This window comes from Opisthocomus hoazin, chromosome 2, assembly GCF_030867145.1.
Source record: "Opisthocomus hoazin isolate bOpiHoa1 chromosome 2, bOpiHoa1.hap1, whole genome shotgun sequence".
NCBI lineage: Eukaryota > Metazoa > Chordata > Aves > Opisthocomiformes > Opisthocomidae > Opisthocomus > Opisthocomus hoazin.
Window position 1 is genome coordinate 3,548,021 of NC_134415.1, and position 18,938 is coordinate 3,566,958.

The following is an 18,938-nucleotide window of genomic DNA, read 5'->3' on the forward strand; positions in this document are numbered from 1 at the left end:
CTTCCCTGCCTGGTTTTTCTTACTCTGTCTCTTCATCATCAGCTTTTAAATGCTAACATTAAGGCTGATTTCAGGAATATCACTTTTAAACCGAGACACTTCTGTTGGCAACACAGGAAGCGTCCTCCCAGTATCACTCCTCTCACCTCCACGAGCTGGGAATTACACAACTACGCCGAGGAAACCCTGCGCCGGCTCAGCTGCGCTCCCAGAAACGGGCACACGCTCCACGGTCCACACTAAGCAAGCCCATTCCCGCAGAATTTATAGTTACGTGGCCTTGGGAGGCAGGCGTGGGGATTTTTTAAAGATGCACCAATAACTTGATGCATACAAGTGGCATCCAGGGCTTTCCAACCACTTAAACAGTCCTGTGTGGTCGAACATTTTTATAAAACAGATCCCCCCCCAATCAATCAATCGCATAAGCATGTGCTGGTAAAAGCACTAACGTAAAAATGTCACTTGAAGCATGATGCCCGCTCCCTGCCTTGCACGCTGAAGTGATTCTGCTCAAATACACAAATAAGTTCATTACGATTTGTACTGCACAGTCGTCAGCTTTGGAAAAAATAATCAAGGTTTTATTTAAATCTCCTACAGCACTTCACAGACTATTTTGCTGGTAAGTGAAAACTTTTTATCACTTTTGACTGGGTGCAGCAAAAAGCATGAAAAGAGGAAAAAAAAAATCCTGTGAAGTGACTGAAGCCCAGAAAAGCTCAGGGAGTAAATGGGAACACAATGAACAGATCTGAGAAAATCTTGTAGCAGATAAGGCTAATTTGGATTCAGAGAGAGAAGAAATGGTGGAGGCTTGGTTTGGTTTTTGTTGTTGTTTTTTGCTTTAAAAAGAACCCAACCATACCACATTTCTACCCCAGTGGGCACAGCTATACTTTGAAAAGAAATATTGTCTGGCCTGAAAAAGACATTTTAATAGGCTTTTTCCAAGCACAACTTACGGTATGCCATATTTTACCACATATAGTTGCATTTTCTCAAGGGTTTGATGAAAAGAAAACGTTGACAACAAAGACTTCAGCACACACACAGTATAATCACAGAAATGATAGTAATTAGAGCTTGAGCGTCTGGTTTTCGCTCTGATGCGAGCTCCTTCTGGCTTCAGGAGCAGGGAGATGATCAAGTCTGCAACCCACACCCAAACTGCGTGGATGGTCTTGGCTCTCTACTGCGCTGAAAATTTGCAAGTGGTTTGTCTCCCATTTCCCATCTGGAAGCCTAAGCAGATGACAGCTGGCTTGCACGATCTCCCCGCCGATCGCTCCAAACCTCTACGCTACCCTGGACCCAAAGGCCGCTCTCCTCCCGACAGCAGCAGCTGGCTGACAGCTGGCTTTGGTTACACCGTTTAAAAACCAGTCAAATCCAGACTGAGCAAGTTCCCCTGATTTACAGCCGTCCCCACTGCGCCAGACCTCGGCTCGGTGCCCACGCACAGACCCTCCTGCCGAGCACCCCCTTACCTGGTGAAGGGATTCCACGCTTTGGCCTCTCATTTTTATTAGCGTGACTTGCACCACAGACAGCGAATCCTGATTTATAGCTGCAAAGGAGGAGGAGGAGGAAGTGAAAAGCATTGCAGGTTTGAGGTTTTGTGGGCTGGGGGAAAGGGAGGTTGTTCTCACAGGCCACATTCGAGCCGTGCTATCCTATAAATACACCAGTAAGCACCCTCCATGCGCTGGGAGTTTTGCTCACAAGTACTCCTTTTTGCCCCTAACGATCAAATGTTTAAAAACTCTCAAGAAAACGGCTTCCCACCAACCGGTCCCACATTCACCCGTCGTGCCCTGCCACAAAGGCTGTGCGTCTTAGGGCCAGCCAGCTCCTGCGTGACCCCACTCTCCAGCACTCCCTGCAACACAAAACTTCACCTACCGACTCCTGCGCCCAGCCCGCTGACCTGTGGTCGAATCCCTCGGCTGTTTTGTGGCATGCAAGATTTTACAGCACATTCCTTCACTACAACAGGTTTATCTTGGTTATGTTTTGGTAATTAACCAAGTGTAAAACTTGGCAAATTTGGAGAAGGGAGACCTGGACGAGCACAGAGGAGATCAGCACTGTACGGTATAGCAGTCTGGCCTTTAACCTCTGGATGAGCTGATGTCAAATCCTGTTGCAGCACCAGCAGTTGTTTGGAAGAAGACACGGCTTTCTTCGATCCCTCAGATTACATCTATTGCTAGAGTCTAAAGAAAAGCACTGACCAGCAGCAGAAAGCCATCTCACCTCTGCAGCTAGAAGCATCTAGAGGAAGAGGTTCAGCAGGTTGTCCCACAGTGGCCTCCTCTAACTGGTGTCCCTCTACAAGCTCATCTACAGGCATCTCCTCTGGCTCATCGACTGCCAGCTCGAGCTCTAGGAGGAAGAGAGCGGCAGGAGAAGGGTTAGCATGACACACCTGCTCCGAGCTGCTTCACGTTCTCTTACTCCCCGTTCTCCTGCAGGAGAAGGCAAGAGGAGGCTTAGAAATTGCTCCACATCTCCAACTGCGTTCAGTTTTGGGTCCCTCGCTACAAGGACACTGAGGGGCTGGAGCATGTCCAGAGAAGACCAACAAGGCTGGTGAAGAGTCTGGAGAACAAGTCTGATGAGGAGCGGCTGAGGGGAGACCTTGCTCTCTACAGCTACCTGAAAGGAGGGTGTAGTGGGCTGGGGGTTGGTCTCTTCTCCCAAGTGACCAGTGACAGGACAAGAGGCAATGGCCTCAGGTTGTGTCAGGGGAGGTTCAGATTGGATATTGGGAAAAATGTCTTCACTGAAAGAGTGGTCAGGCATTGGACCAGGCTGCCCAGGGCAGTGGGGGAGTCCCCATCCCTGGAGGGGTTCAAAAAACGTGTGGATGTGGCACTTTGGGACATGGTTTAGCAGGCGTGGTGGTGACAGGGTGACGGCTGGACTTGATGACCTTAGAGGTCTTTTCTAAACTTAATGGTTCTACGACTCCGTGATTTCATACCGTCATCCTGAGAGTCGTCTTCAGCCCGCCCCTTGCTGCCGCTGTCAATGCCGGAGCTACCGTAGCTGATGGTCGAGCTGCAGGATTTCTCCTTCCTGTGCACCCGGTCAATGCCGAAGGGCTCATCCACGGACATTTCCACCGACACCCGGTGCCTGGAGTCTGCCTCGATGCCCGACGTGTGCGAGCTGCCGTGGCTGCCCGTGGACTGGCGCGAGAGGCGGTTGTCCCTCCGGCTGCCCCCGCTGCTCCCGCTGCCGCGCGAGTTCTTATCGCACGGCTCCAGGTCCATGTCGAGCGTGTCGCTGATATAGGACTCCCGGTACCGCTTCTTCTCTGAGGAACAGAGACGAGAAACCAGAGGGAACTTTAAGCAAGACCAAAGGGAGGGCAGCAAAAACAATCATTAAGTTCTGGGACTGACGCAACCCGGTAATTAAGAAGCAACTGCTGCAGCTACTGAACAAATACAGGGACAATTCTGCATATTTTGTTTGCTCAACAGATAGTGGGATGCCCAGGTGGCTGTGAAAGAACTCAGTCACAGAATCACAGAATGGTCGGGGTTGGAAGGGACCTCTGTGGGTCACCCAGCCCAACCCCCTGCCCAAGCAGGGTCACCCACAGCAGGCTGCACAGCACCGCGGCCAGGCGGGTCTTGAATATCTCCAGAGAAGGAGACTCCACAGCCTCCCTGGGCAGCCTGGGCCAGTGCTCCATCACCCTCAGAGGGAAGAAGTTCTTCCTCATGTTCAGACGGAACTTCCTGTGCCTCAGTTTGTGCCCATTGCCCCTTGTCCTGTCACTGGGCACCACTGGAAAGAGCTTGGCCCCATCCTCCTGACACCCACCCTGCAGATATTTATAAGCATTTATTAGGTCCCCTCGCAGCTTTCTCTTCTTCAGGCTGAACAAGCCCAGCTCCCTCAGCCTCTCCTCGTAGGGGAGATGTTCAGTCATACCTGCAGTAAATCCACAGCATCTCCTGAATTAGAACCGGCAGGTAGAGGCAGTTACCACACAGGAAACAGTAGCTTCCAAAATGAAAGAAAGGTCAAAAAAAAAAACCCAATCCAGAAAGGAATTACTTGGCTAACTTAAGTGCTCAGTTTTTAAAAACAGAGTGCATTGATTGCTTCTTGAAACAACCACCCATGTGTGGAGACAGCTGAGAACAGGATCCCCACGGCGGGCATTTATTAATCATTTATTAATCATTTCTCCCATGGCTTGTAGCTGTTACCTGAAGAGAGGTGTGCTGAGGGTAGCTAAGAAACCCACAAGACGCCAGTAGCCACAGAACCACCCCGGGCTCTTGGCCCACGCGCCCTGGATGACGAGCTGCCCTGCAGGCCACTGGCCCTGCCGCTGCTTGCGCCCGCACGGCTCCGGGCCACGGCCGTAACCCCGCTGACGGGAAGGGCAGGAACAACCAAGCTAGAGGAGACCTCGCGCTGCCTTGCCCTGCACACCGATCCCACGCAGCCAGCGATTCCCACTCCAGAGGTGGATGCGAGCTCCTTAGCGTTAGTCGAGATAGGAAGACACTGTGGTTGTTGCCTGAGTTCTCCCTGGAAGGAGTCAGCCTGAGGACCAGCTACTGCTGGCTGACTTCTACGGACCTGGAAGGTGACAACACCAAGCTTACAAAGCCCGGAGAAGACAGAAAGCATGAATGGAGAATGCAGGGAACAGCGGTCAGGAAAGAAGTAGGGGAAAAAAGCATTGAGGAGAAGGCTAGAGGGAAGGGGGGACACACCTCCGAAAGAGGACCTATGCAATGCACCAAGAACAGCTGGCCAAACTCTTTTCAGTGGTGCCCAGCGACAGGACAAGGGGCAACGGGCACAAACTGAAGCAGAGGAAGTTCCAGCTGAACATGAGGAAGAACTTCTTCCCTCTGAGGGTGACAGAGCCCTGGCCCAGGCTGCCCAGGGAGGCTGTGGAGTCTCCTTCTCTGGAGATATTCCAACCCTGCCTGGACAAGGTCCTGTGCAGCCTGCTCTGGGTGACCCTGCTTCGGCAGGGGGGTTGGACTGGGTGACCCACAGAGGTCCCTTCTAACCCCGACCATTCTGTGATTCTGTAACAGCCACCAGGGAGAGGCGGCTGAGAAGCTGTAGGAGATCCAGCCTGCAGAGCTGGAAGATGGAAGGGGGCGAGCTGAGAAGGGATGGCACGACTGAAGTTTGCCTGGAAGGATACCAGGGACTGTTCAAATCGCTGTCCCCATGGAGAGGGGACCCCACCAGAAAAGACAAATTCTGGGAGTCCTGATTGGCTCTCAGGCTGCTTCTGGCACCTGCAACTCCTAGCTCTGAACTGTCGGACACGTGTGCAGTGTTTAGTACAGGGCACTAAAAAATGAAGGGACAGGCTCACAACTTATGCCGCTGCTTCAACACATGAAGATCTTATCCCGATGGAAAGCTTTTTATTCAGAATTACTTCCACTCAGAAGCATGTGTCAAAAGTGCACAGCACGAGGATTTCCTCTCACTTGCAGGGAGAGATGCCCCCTCTCCTGCTCTCACACTCGCTTTCTGATCACGGTCTAGCAATGTGGGAGCCATAAACACTTCCCAGTAATGGCCCTGAAATGTATCTAACACCTCTATTTCTCTCACCGGCTTCCTGATAAGGCAGAAACACCATTAATTAGAGAGCAGCCACCACGAAGCAACAGCAGGACCTAACATGCTGTACTCATCCCCTTAAAAAGTCACCTGCTCTTCTGTCACGTACCTTCGGCCTCCTCCAGCTTTCGGATCTGCTTCAGCACTGGCTGGATATTCAGGAAGAGCCGGTGGCTGTTGCTGAGGAGCTGCAGCAAGTGCCGTGACCTGAAGGGGCAACCCGTGTAGTACACCAGCTTCCGTGCAGAGGGCAAACCGTCCGGCTGGATCTCAAATTTTTTCCCCTGCGTGAAGAGGAGAGACGCCAGCGGAATGAGCAAGAGCACGTTTCCAGCTCACAGCTACCAGAGATAGCTGCGGTGGGCAACAGGGCTCGACGTGGCGGTGCGGGCACACCAGCAGCTTCGCCCGGTCCCAAGCTGGGAGCCCGCTGCCGGACGGCCTCCGTTCCGCCCTACTCACCAGGAACGCCAGCTTCCCGATGTGCGACCAGGGAAAGTCGTAGAGGAGCTGGCGAACGTGGTTCACCTCCTGCAACACATCAAACCCGGAGTGACACGGGGACTGGCAGGTACAGGGTGGAGTCGGCGACGCGCAAAGAATTTGCAAACGCCCAAGAATTCGAGATATGCGGAGCCTGGCGCTCGCAGGGGAGGCAGAGGGGCTGAGGAGGGGGGGAGGACAGGGGAGCTGGGCAGAGTTAATGCTACACCAGATGGCTTTCATGGCAGTCTATTACCTGATAGATGTGCATTCCTCTCAGGGTCAGGCCCAGGATAACCGTGGGGCGATCCTCCTTCTTATCCTAAGAGAACAGAAGAGCCTGGAGTCAAAGGTTAATCTACAAAGAGCACGCTCTTGTTCTGGCACCTACTGCAGGAGAGGTAGCAGGACCCCTCGTCAGGCAGATGCCATCAGCTCATCGGGTTTTTATTGTGTTTGTAAAGTGCACCTTGCCTTGCTGACCCCTGAAATATCTACACCTAAAATCCCCTCGTGCTGGGCGTCTCGAGCATTTCACCAGCAAACGCCTTAGCTGCCCTGGACAGGGAATCCTGCAGCACTAGTGATCCGAGGGCCTGGACAACCCCTGCTCTGAGGCACCTCGTAACCTCTCCTGCTGCCACGCGCTGGCTCTGCTGTCCCCGTGAGCACGTGCCACTCGCTCCGCAGGTGACAGAGAGCCTGAAACAGAAGCGATGCCTCTCTCCTCCTCCTTGCTGTGACACTGCCGCTCCCACCCAGGGACCTGCTGGACCTTAGGGGTGTCCCTTGGCCGGGAGGGAGCTAATCCATGCCCAGAGTTACAGGGACTCTCCTTCTAACCTTTTGATCTCAGTGTTGGGAGAAGGTGGGTTTAGATGTTCGCAGCTGGGTTAGAATACTGCCTTGTTTTTCCTCACGGTATGACATACCTGGGCTCTAATGAGATTCCTTTGCTTGAAGGCCAAAAAATACCATAAATGAGTTATTTTGGTCTCTCCTGGCATGGCAGAGTTAGCGAGGGGAACACACACTGTTCTGGCTTGGAAGAGCAGGAGGAATGAAATTTTGGGCTAAAAATTTCTTGGCTCACAGAGCTCAAACTTTACATCAAAACTTTCTCTCCTCATCTGGCTTTTCAAGATGCAAAAGCCTTCGGCCTCACCTCACCCTTTGTCCCTGGTACCATCCACGCCTCCAGTTTAAAGTCACTAACAAATGCTTCCTGCCTCCTAAGGGCAAAAAGCTTCGTAAATCAGTATGGCCTGGAGGAGAGACACAGGGCTCAGCACTGTGTTTTCTTTTGGAGTTCCCAACCTCAGCAGCAGCCGTGAGGAGGGTGTAAGACAGAAGGGAGTGCTTTGGAAATCACAGGGGCAGCCAGCGCACCGACACCTTCACCCGGCAGCCCTGCACGCTCCATCGGCACTTTCCCACCGAGGGGTCACCACGGAGGAGGACATCTCATCGCAAGATGAGACCACTGTGTCACACGGCAGAAAAAAAGAGCACACTGCGGATCAAACAACACACGAAGGAGCCAGCGGTGTGTAAAATAGAAGTTCAAGTCAGACAGGAATTTGGGTATTAAGAGCAACCAATTTCACAGCCCTGGAGCTTTCGGATATAAATTGTATCGTGTCCTGCCAGCTGGATTTCTTATGGCATTCAAGTGTAACAAACCCTCTCAGGACTGCATCATTAGCAGCATTAGAATCAAAACAGAGAGGACACAGGAGAGTTAGGGGGAGCATTTATGGTTTGCGAGGAACTGAAACTAAGCCTGGACTAGAGACCAAACTGGAACCTCTTTCCTCCAGAAAACGCCCGTTTCTCTAGTAACTAGAGCTGCTAGATCTGGTGCAAGGACCCAGATACCTCCCAGACAACATAATTCCCACTCAGCACAAACAATCCAGAAGTTTCATTATGAGTCTGACAAAGTGGAGTCTCTCCATCTGGAAAAAAGTTCCAAACCACTCCTAATAGCACGAGCAGGTTTCACTCACCTAAGTGGAACAGGAGACTTCTCTTCAGTCTCTCTAGACTTAAACTCTCTTAGCACCCGAAAATGAAACATGCTGTCTAAGCAGGCTTGGGTAAGGAGTTTAAGACTCCAGGACAAGCAACAATTCAGGAATCCAAAACCTGACACACAGCTGGAAAAACACCATCCACTCTGACAGGGTTGGAGGGGGAGGAGGGTAAGAAAGTTGGGATGCCACAGTGTCACCTTCGGTTATGACATGGCATCTGTGTGAAAGCTGGCCGACCTCCTGCCACCATTTCAATGGACTGCAACGAAAAAAGGCTTCTTAGTGACTTCCCTGGTGCGAGTCCAGCGACAGACAAGGTAAAAAATTAAATTTTGCCATTCCTGTGGCCAGTTTCTTGGCCCAGGAACAAAACTAGATTCCAGCTGTACCTGTATACCGGCAACAGATTTGTTCCTGGGGACAGGCCTCGCTGGCTGAAGATTTTAGACTTGCTTGGCCTCTCTGAATCAGAGGCAACCGTCCCTCAAATAAACAGAAAGTGAAAAATGCAGCACGGCACCCAATTAATGATGGGAGGGAGGTTAAAAATCAGAAGCTCTTTGTTTAACCTTCTGCAGCCTGTAAAAGTGGACGGGCACATCCTCCAGCAGGCAGGACTCCTTGATAAACTTCAGCACCGCTTCCTTAGCGCTCAGCCCTTGCTGTTCTCGGTGCATCTCTGGGGCGTGTTTCAAGATGTAGTCGCTCCCCCTCTTTGCAATTATCTAAACCACAAGGAAAACAAACAGGTCAGCAACTCTCCAGCGATCCCCACGGGAGGCAGCTGCGATCAACAGCAGAGACGAAAGGTGCAGGAGGTTCCTACGGTGCCTCCAGATGTTGGTCCACGTTCACCTCTACCTCCCTGGAGCATAACCATTTAAAGCAGCCCAGATGACACCAGTGTCTCCAAACAGATCCTAGGTGGCAAAATCACAACAGACCACGACTACAGAGGTCATGTCAGCTCTTTTCATTTTGAAGTACTGGAATTAGTTTTCCTAGCTCTTGGCATCCAGAAGCGCAGATAACAAATCCTGCTCTGCATGCCAACGCGATCAACAGCAACATCTCCAAGCGCTGCAGCAACGCTAGGTGGTCCTTTTAAGACCAGAAACTACACATTAGGCTTATTTAGCATTTCCATCCTCAAAGGGGCGGATAACACTATCTCAAAGCGTTTTTTAATCTGCTGGGAGCGGCTGGCAGGCACGTGGCTTAGTTCAGCAGCAGAAAAACCCACACTGGGCCTTTTGCTCTTGCCCTGAGAGGGTCCAGCTCCCACACCGGCCCACGTGCCCTCTCCGTACAAGGCCATGGGGCAGCTCGACCCCCTCACCTGCTTGACTGGGCCCTTCCAGGCTGCGAGCAGCAGTGACAGAGAAGAGAGGTGTTGGCTGAATTCACAAAATCCCCCACCACTAAAGACATTTAAAACTAGATCCCACCAGGCACCCGAGAACATTCTGCCTGGCTCAAAACAACCAGACCCCATCACCACCCAGTTCCCACTTCCATTTTCTGTTAAGCCCCATTCAGTAACTCCTCTGAATGCCTTGCCAGATCAGTTGCCCCACCACGAGGAAGGCTGGGCTCGGTGGAGGATGACATTGATGCCATCAGCTGCGCGACGTCAGCAGAAAGAGACATGCCAGTCTGGAGCTCAAAGCCAGGCTGGTTACCCTGGGGCAGCACCATGTCTCCTCACCAGCGCAAGGCTGGAGGCCAAATGATGTCAAGCACGTGCTGGAGGAAGAGATCATGTTGCAGGAGGAGATCATGGCTCAGTATCTCCCCACGGGAGCCCGGGGGCAGGGAGAGAAGCGTCCCCACGCCTGCCAGGTTTTGCTCTTTGTAATGACGCAATCAATCACCCACATACTTGCTCGGGGTTGTGGCTCAGCACAGGTGAGCCAGGCTTTGCCTTGGCCTTTGCAATGTTTGCCAGATGAGCAACAGTCTGTGATAAGAGTTTTAACTGCCCCAGAAACGGCAGGCAGGAGACCTGCCTTTCCCAGCCCTTTGCTAGCTGCCCCCTGCCAGGCGCCCCGCAGCAGGGAACGGCACGGGCTGCAGGCCTGCCGGCTGCGAGAACGGCGCGTTTCTGCCCAGCGAGGCAGGCAGGCTGGGGCTCGCGCCTAAAGGAGACTCTGCCAGCCTCGCCTCCCCCCATCACTGAACCTTCTCCCCAAAGCAGGGGACAGTGCCACCTTTCTGGGGAGGTGCAGCTCGCCTGGGGACAAGCAGCCAGCTACCAGAGGCATCTGGGCTGTCTGACAGCTATCCCAAGGCGCGAGCTGGGCTAAAATCTGCTGTCACAGCAGAGAAGGGGGCTCCAAAACTAAACCAAATCACAGAGGAGGGTCTGTCCAGGTCCCAGGGAACATCCTGCTCCAGCAGACATCATCAGACGTTACTGTCACGCGTCTGCAGCAAAGCCAGCTTCCCTTTCTATTTTTATGGGCACTAAAGTGTTTATCAACAGCTTTCTTGTCATTTCACCACAAGAGGAGAACTCTCTGCAGGTAACCAGCTCTCACAGAGTCTTAGCTAATTTGCCTTTATTTGATAACTAAACCAACTCTGGGTTTTTGTAAGCTGTAAGCCTTGAAGGGCACAAGCCCATGTGCACATATTTATAAACCAACATGCAAACCCATTTCCAAGCCCTTCCCTTTTCTCTTTTTGCAGCTGAGCCAGGGATTAACAGCAAAGCAAGCACCGGAGGCACTGTGCAGCAGCACTACCCCTTAGGCTTTGGGTCTCTCCATCCCAGGGGTAAGCACTACAGAGACAGGAACAAAAGCCAATGGACTTGGCTTCGCGGCCCTGAGGTTTTCTGTAGAGCTTAGGTTGCACAGATCTTGCTGATGCACCCCTGCAAACACACAGCCCTTTAAACCACAGAAGAATTAAACAAAGATAGCCGTGCTGTCGGCGTTACTTGTTTGACACCAACACTTTCCCTCAACAAGGAAGGGCACACACCACCCACCTCACCAACCAGGGAGCCCAGGAGGAACGGGCACCTACATCCAGTGGAAAGAAAGGAGATGTCTCCTGAGGGAAATTCAGGGTGAGACTCAGCCCAGTCATTGCAGTGGGAGTTGGGGAAGTTGTGTGGCTGCAGTTAGGTACCACCCAGACACAGCTCCTCCTGTGCGTGCAATCTGTTGACAAAAGATCCTCTGGAACTTACCCACTGCGGGAAATAAGCCTGAGGTTCAAAATATTTGCCAGCATGGACCTTCTCCCTGTAGTTGCCCAAGTCTGCCTGTAAGCTGTAGGCAGCCAGCAAGAAGTAGATTTCCTCTTTGTGGTTGCACCGAGACATAAGTACTTGCTCTTTGAGATGGCAGTAGTAGAGCTGCCGTGCCACCTTGTCGCTGCAAGACATAAAGGCGAATTTCACTGCAGCAGAAAAGAAAGTTCACGCTCAGGTAAGGCCCCTCAAACACATCTTCCTTCTGCGGGGAGGAATTCGACTTTGACATCCCTGGTGTGTGCCAATGTCACCCAGACACAGCCGTGTGCGCGCAGGGAGCACCAGCCAAGATCAAGGTCTGCTCCCAGAGAGTGTTGTACACACATGGGAAACGGTAGCTTCTATCTTGAGGAGCACGAGATCTAAGAAGTTAGGGCAGAAGGCAGATGAAAGAAAAATCACATCACGCCTGTTTTGGAGACTGAGTACAACAAGCACTGGTGTTTCTCTGGAAAGCCCGTAGCAGTCGGGAGAGCCGGCTCCCTCGAATCCCAGCCCCGTTTCTTGCACACCTGTCCTCCTTTCCCCTCCAAACCTGGCACCGCTTTTTCATTTCACCTCGCCTTAGGCTCCGGGTACTTTTCAACAGCTAATTCCCTGCAAGGTAGATCAAAAGACACAGGAGCCTTGGGCTTGTTTTTGCCTTCTTCCTCCAGCCGCGCAGCAGGGATAGTCTGATAAGGCTTAACCACCACGTAGCGCTGATAAAACCCACGCCACCCCGGCTGCCGACACGCATGTACGGACAGGGTGCTGGGCGCTACCGTCTGCTCACAGAGTGCGTGTGTAGTTTGGAGGAGCCATGGAACTACCTCTGCACGGCTCCAGAAACCTCTCCAACTAAATTACCAGTGTAAGAGAAAGCTGTTTGTGATGCTAAAGGATACTTGCATTGAGGGTGGTAGAATGATATGCAACCTCCCTTTGTACCTAAAAGCAAAACTAAATAAAAAACACTTAACAGCCGAACAGACTCCAGAAGAAAGACTCCTCTGTATCCAAAATGAAAGACTATGGAGAGAAAAAAACAAAAAACCACCAAGCTTTGTTCAAGATGAGAACAAATGCCAAAAATCTGGTGAAGATTTCAGTCCACCCAAACGATCCCAGCTCTGGGCTTGCCCCGGGGTCACAGCCGCGCCAGAAGTGCTGATGCAAATTAACTCTGTCAGTTGGTCATTTTTAACTACGTCAGCCTTTGTTCTGTACCATGGGTGAGAGTGGGGGTGCTCTGAGCGCAGCCCATATTCCCTGGGAATGGACTACACTCAAATAGAAAACTCTAACTTACGAAGTAATTTCTTTTATCCCTTGACAGAAGTCCCTTTCCAGGAGCAGACAGCACAGAGCACTGCTCAGATACAAAAAAAAAAACCAAACAGATCCAAAATTATTAGCATGTGGTCTGGAGTATAACTAGCTGTTCTTGGTATACTCATCTGATGCTTTTCATACAATCAAAAGATGCAAACAAGACAGCGTTAAATGTATTTTGATACTGTTGTCATTCAGCCTGCTCTCTAAGCACAGATGGAAAAGCAGCGACAGTTTTCCTAGGGATAAGGAGTACGATTCAGGGGGAAAACATTCATGGCTGGGTGAGCAAGGCTGTGAAGGTCTTTTAAAAAAAAAAAAAAAAAATCAAGTGAATTTTTTAAGCGTACTTCTCTGAGCTCACAGAGATGAGCTTAAGAAAGAAACATTATTTTTCTTGCCTTTTAAGAACACAGTGGATAATTCAAAGCACAGTAACGACCACAGAAGGGAACTTACCTTATTACTCTTCCGTTTTCTACGTAGTATTGTACTCTAAAGAACGCAACAAAAGGAGGGCTGAATTTCTCTGTTCCCTAGAGCAGAGACAAAGACAAGTTAAATAACATGCAGCATCCAAAACTGCTGTTAAATCTGGTAACATTCTCTTCTCCCATGCTCGCTCCCCATCCTGCTTTTCATTTTCTACTCCTCGCTCTAAGTTTTAAGGGGGAATCTGACTGTCTTGGAGGCTCACAACAACGAGGCAGCACACGACACGCAGACAGGCTGAATGGCAGAACATCCTAGGGAGGGTGGAAGATTCTGCATGGGAGCGATGAGCAGCTATTGAAGAGTCCCAGCGTAGCCTGGGGATGCCCAGCCCGGCGTCACCATGCCGCAGATGCATCCCTGCCGGACGCAGCAGGTCTAACAGAGCCTCCCTCAAAGCACTGGGGAAGGCAGCAGGGCAGCATGCCCAGGGTACTCCTAGGAGTAACCAGCTACGCCTGCACCACGTCACCCCGCAGGGACACACGCTGCTGCCTTCAGCATTTACTGCCCGAGGCCGAGGTGCACCAGCATGGTATTAGCTCCTCGCCTTTTGCTTGGCAGGGCTAATGTTTGGTTATTCACACCTTCCTGCAGCCACAGACCAAAAGGAGACACTGATGTCTGCTTCAGGCTGAGGATGTTTGTTAGAAGAAAGCCAGCAAGAGTTCTGTTATTGGTTTAACTACAGCCTACCTTTCAGACTTAAAGGCTTGTTTAAACACAGGGGGAGGGGGGGGTAAGGGGAAAAAAAAAAAGGAACATCATCTCTTCCTAGCTCATTCTCTCATGTTTCCTACTTTACCACTCGCTTCCTTAACGTTCGCACAGGTAACTTTCCTCAGACAGGCAGTTCCAGGGCTATCCTGGTCAGACCCATCTCACTGGAATAAGGCACGTGGCACATCTGATGCAGGTGGCAACTGTTTGGTCACCATGCAAATAGGTACATTTTATTTCTGGAACTTGTTCATAGTCACCCTACTTTATCAGCTGCACTGGGCTTTCCACCTGAAACCTTTTCATAGGAACTAAATCCCTGTCTGCTTACCCAGTCTGACAGCCTAACTCCTCTCAGACTTCAGTACTGCCAACAGCAACTCCTTCAGCCTTTTAGGATTCACCTCACACCAGAGGTTCGACAATTACCCTGACTTTAAAAAGTGTTGCAAGACTCCAGCCTCAAAGCAACCACCACGCGTAGGCTATCCCGAGGTGACCAGCAAGACCCGCCCTGGGAAAGCCTCGCTGGCTGGCAGACAGCCCTCCGCCCGCTGGCCTCTGTCTTTGAAGTCATGCTCACTTGTTGGGGAGAAGCGAGATCCCCAAACCTCACTAGTCACCTGCAAGCTTCTCTAAGCAGCAGAAATGGTGAGCGTGCCTACTCTGCAGAAGAAAACCCTTAAGGAAGGTGGAAAAAGTCATAAGGAGCTAATTAAGATATCTGAATGTAATTGCATACTAGACTTTGTTCTAGACCGCGGCTCCTCTAATAACGACACACACAAACAGGCATTATCATGTCTGAATGACCGACACCAAACAATTACATAGGTTTGTCTGTATTTCACACAGCTTTTCCCTCCCTTGACAGGCTGCCTAGCCTTACAGAACCAAGACTCTTCTCGAACAAAATAGCCTTCCTCTCCCCCCGCTGTCCTTTTGCAACTACTCTGGAAGAGTCAACAGCTCCAGCCCTCTCCCTCGTATCAGGTTCAAGTCACAAAAGGGCATTTTCAGCTGTTCTGCTTCGGGGTAACAATGAGGTCTCCAGACTCTTCACAGGCAAAGCTCAAAAGGAAAGACTGACCAACTGACCTTCTCCACTCCTGTAGCAACTAAGCAGCAGCCATGTGGCTACTATTGCCCAGGTAAAGTTGTCTAACGGGCTGTTTTAGCTCTTTTAATTAATTGTACAGCCACGCACAACTCACTGCATCTTCCTGCTGAATGGCATTCTGCAGACCATCTTCAAGAGATGCTTTATGGACCTTAGTTTAAGAGCTTTCATTTCACTGTGTTGTCCAATACCAAAGGCGGTAGCCTCCAAAATTAAACATCTGTCTTACTTTGGTGGTCTCTTTCTTCCATTCCTTTGAAAAGTATTTGCTAAGCTTCTGCTCCAGGTCCATAAAAACATATTCATTATCTGAAAGACAAGAGGAAAAAGCATTTAACGTTAAAGAACTAGAAATTCTTATTCGTGAAATGTTTAGATGACTTTACAAGTTGTTTCCAAGCAATCCACTTTAAAACAAAGCCGACCAGGGAATAGACAGGGCAGGGAAAAGAGAGGGCACGGCGTCTCTTCAGTACGTGTGCTACTCCAGGCAGCAGGGAAGGAAGGTCAGCTACGCCTCCATTCACGAAATGCTGAGCTGAAGTTTCCCAAACACCTTAGCCAGAAATGCACAATTCTTGCTTTATAAGCAAGAAGCCACTTACAGAAGGGAACCATCATCTCACCAAGTTAATTGTACTGTCAGTTTAGCAGATTCAGGTTTTTTATTACTATTACGCAAGCAAGCCCTCTCCAAACTTCCACTCTGCCATCGTCCAGCGCAGCATAAGTGGACAGAGTCAGGTATTCAGCGGGTTCCATCCTCAACATATGAAGGTGATCCTCCAAAATGGTGAGGAGGAGGAGGAAGACCAAACCCAAACGCCCTCTTCAGAAGGTCTGGCATCTACTGCTCATATCCAACCTCCTTCACAGAGCAAAAAGACGAAGGGAAGGAAGGGAAACCTGACCTGCCTCAAAGGACCGGGACTTGCTCTCCACCCAGGCGAGGGTGAACAAGCACATCGTCTTGGAAGAGCTTTGCGCTGCTTTCAAAGCCAATGTTCCAACGTTTTGTAACACTGCTTACCAATTATCAACCCCGAACAACTCAGCCAGTGAAAGATTTTTCCCTGAGTCTTCTCAAAGCTCTTGAAAAAAAGAGCTGATGGGCGTTGCAGGCTCCAGCAGCAATGCCAGCTAAGCACATTCACCTGACCCATCCCTCTACTCTTTGGTCTTGCCCAGGAAAGTGTTTTGACAGGTGACATAAGTGCCAAGTTGAAGAGCTTGTTCCTTAGACATGAAAGGAGCAGGGAAAAAAAGGGGGAAAAAGTTTTTTAAAAAAAGAACCCTTCACAAAGCAACCCCTGAAGACGAGCCCAGACTTCCAAGCTTTGGCTTTTGCTTTCTGATGTCAAACAAGAAAAAGGGAGAGAAGAAGAGATGAAATTTTCTAAGGGAGATTTACACCCAAATGAGAGCCTGCGCTCGTGTCTGTACGGCAGATGAAGGACCGGCAGAGGCCAGCGTTGCTGCCCATATTCCAAGGGGACTCTGAGCCACCTCGCAGCCATCCTCCCAGAGCACTCCAGTTCCTTACAGGGGCAGACACAGCAAATAATTCCCTCAACAGCTTTTAGAAAACAAGTAAGGAAAACAACTCCCTCTCGCCACCTCCTTCAGCTCCCGCCTCAAGCGAGAGAAGCCACACCTGGTGCTGGCCCGGATCGGTACGCACCCCACACTAGCAGGAAGCCTTCTGTAAAATACCCGTAACACTGGACTCGGATAAAGAGGACAATCCCAGGAAAAAGTCCTGTTTCCATCTCTATGGCCTTTCCTGCACTGTACCCATTGCAGCTGTAGTTTTAATATCATTACACTTCTGTTTACCACGGTGCTTGACATATCACAACGCTGTATTTCACAGCACTGTTGAAACTGCTGTACAGAAGTCCTGAAAATTTTAGCGGTGGGAATTTAAGTGATGTACAAACAAGGATACAGAAGTTCTTTTGCTAATTTGACAAGGAAAGCAAGAGGTTTTAGAATCACAGAGATGTACCTGCCTCTTCACTTCTGCCTGTAAGACGGGGCAGGCGGGGGGCTATGCTGGCCCCAGCCCTTGCTTCTCCAAGTCCATTCAGATCAGATAACCCTGCCTCGAAGAAGCTGACAGAAGTCCCGGTCAGTGAGAGAGATGGGTTTGGTCCATCTCTTGGACTTGTCTCTGTCCCTTGTCAGCTGCCAAGCTGATAAGCCTCTCTCTGTAAAGCTTTTCTTAAAAAGCAAACCAAAGCTCATTTAAGCAGCAATCACACAGCAAGCGACAAGAGTGGGATGAGGGGAGCCTGGCACCCAGTCCCCCACCCCGGGCAGGGCGCTCGCCCCAGCGCGGGCTCTGCTCCTGCTGGCACAGCAGCGGTGGGTACGGCCGGCATCGGGTCGGCCACATCACCGTGCTCAGCTGCCATCTCGGACACGGGGTAGGGAACCTGCATGGCTGGAACAAGCTGTGGAGTAGGTTTCACCTCCTCGCTCAGGAACTACCCCATCCTCAGAGGCCTTTAGGGAAATACTTGAATTATTCCTCAGCCACCAGGGAAAGACAGCACCAGCAAACACTGTGGTATATCCTGAGCCATCCCATCACATGCGGCTACTGGGACAGAAAGGGAAAAAGGAGCAGTTCCACCGCAGCAAAGCCATTTCTTACCCACAGCCCCTGTTTATCTCTGCCGTGTTAATTAGAGAGATGGCTCTGGGAGGGCCCAGACGTCAAGCCTGAGGACTCCAGGTCATGACCATGCCTACCCAGAGACGCACATAAACCCCAAGAATAACTGAGGCTGAAGGAGGAGGACACCCCGATGTATCAGCTCTCCCTGGGGGTCCTGCTCTTCCCCAGCCCAGCCCAGCCTCCTCCCAGTCCTCCCTCCAGTGCAAGAACTGCATTCCTGCCTTAATGAAGTTAATATCACTGGAATGTCAACCTGCAGTGTAAGCCTCCATCTACAAAAACAAAGAGGCATTTCCCTCCCCAGCCCTACGTGGGTTGTGGGGGTTTTTTGTGCTTAAACTGGATTAGTGGTGAAACTTAGAGATCTTTTGCCAGATGCTAAAACTGTCTCTGGTTTGAAAACAAGCATCGCTAACATAGATGAGGGCACCACGCTGCAGCACCTCAGAGCAGAGCTGTAAAGGACAGTATAGAAATGCACCGACGGCTGCCCTTCCAGAGAGCAACGTGCCCGACCTGTGGATCCAAACAGGGCTGGATGCTCAGCAGGTACAAACTGCCATTGCTTCACTGGCCTCGGCTATTTAGACAGTCCAGAAGATTAGGATTCAAATAAAATCTGAATTAGCGCAAAGTCAAACTTCCAGAAAGCAAGCATTTTCTGCCTTAAAGAGAAAGGAAAAAAAAAATTATCCTTGGCTATGTTTAACTTCTCCAGACGCTGCCAGAAGCCTCGTGGCAACACCACTATTTCTCTTGCAAGGCAACAGGAAAGAGATGGGGAGCAGAACAGAGGGATGCTGGGGCTAGGGGAGAGCTCGAGCTCAAAAAAAGAACAGCGCTCAACCACGCTGCAGACCTCGCATAACCTGTCTGGCTTCCCTGAATACCAGCATGGAGTTTTATTGTTTATTGAAGAAGAGCCGGCCACACGCTCCTTCTGCCTGAGGAGCTCCCCAGGCTTCCGAGTGCTGGTGGCCTGGGGAATGTCACTGTCCACATGGCATCCACTCCCACCACCTCTGTGTAAGTTCTCCACGTTCCTGGGGTTAGCTTTCAAGCCAACAGAAAGAAACCTTGTCCACTTTTCAGTACCTGGTCAATGAGTTTACTAAGGGGTCTAGAGGAACTCTGTCCAGGAAGACCTCGTGTTTCCAGCTTTCGCTGGGAAGTACACATGTCCCAGGTGAAGAAGGGAAG

General features: G+C 50.8%; 1 protein-coding gene across 2 annotated transcripts in view; it reads right to left on the bottom strand.

The window, feature by feature from the left end:
* Positions 1–18,938, bottom strand: part of FRMD1 (FERM domain containing 1) — a 43,734-nt gene that overhangs the window by 4,122 nt on the left and 20,674 nt on the right. Inside the window, exons 4-13 of one of the 2 annotated variants that reach the window (XM_075411931.1) lie at positions 15,285–15,364; positions 13,183–13,259; positions 11,344–11,530; positions 8,714–8,869; positions 6,365–6,430; positions 6,088–6,156; positions 5,735–5,909; positions 2,990–3,325; positions 2,260–2,388; positions 1,491–1,570 (exon numbers count right to left, since the gene is read on the bottom strand). In XM_075411931.1, coding sequence (XP_075268046.1) covers positions 1,491–1,570; positions 2,260–2,388; positions 2,990–3,325; positions 5,735–5,909; positions 6,088–6,156; positions 6,365–6,430; positions 8,714–8,869; positions 11,344–11,530; positions 13,183–13,259; positions 15,285–15,364 — 1,355 coding nt within the window. The remainder of the gene's footprint in view (positions 1–1,490; positions 1,571–2,259; positions 2,389–2,989; positions 3,326–5,734; positions 5,910–6,087; positions 6,157–6,364; positions 6,431–8,713; positions 8,870–11,343; positions 11,531–13,182; positions 13,260–15,284; positions 15,365–18,938) is intronic. The other variant, XM_075411932.1, reaches the window with a different exon arrangement.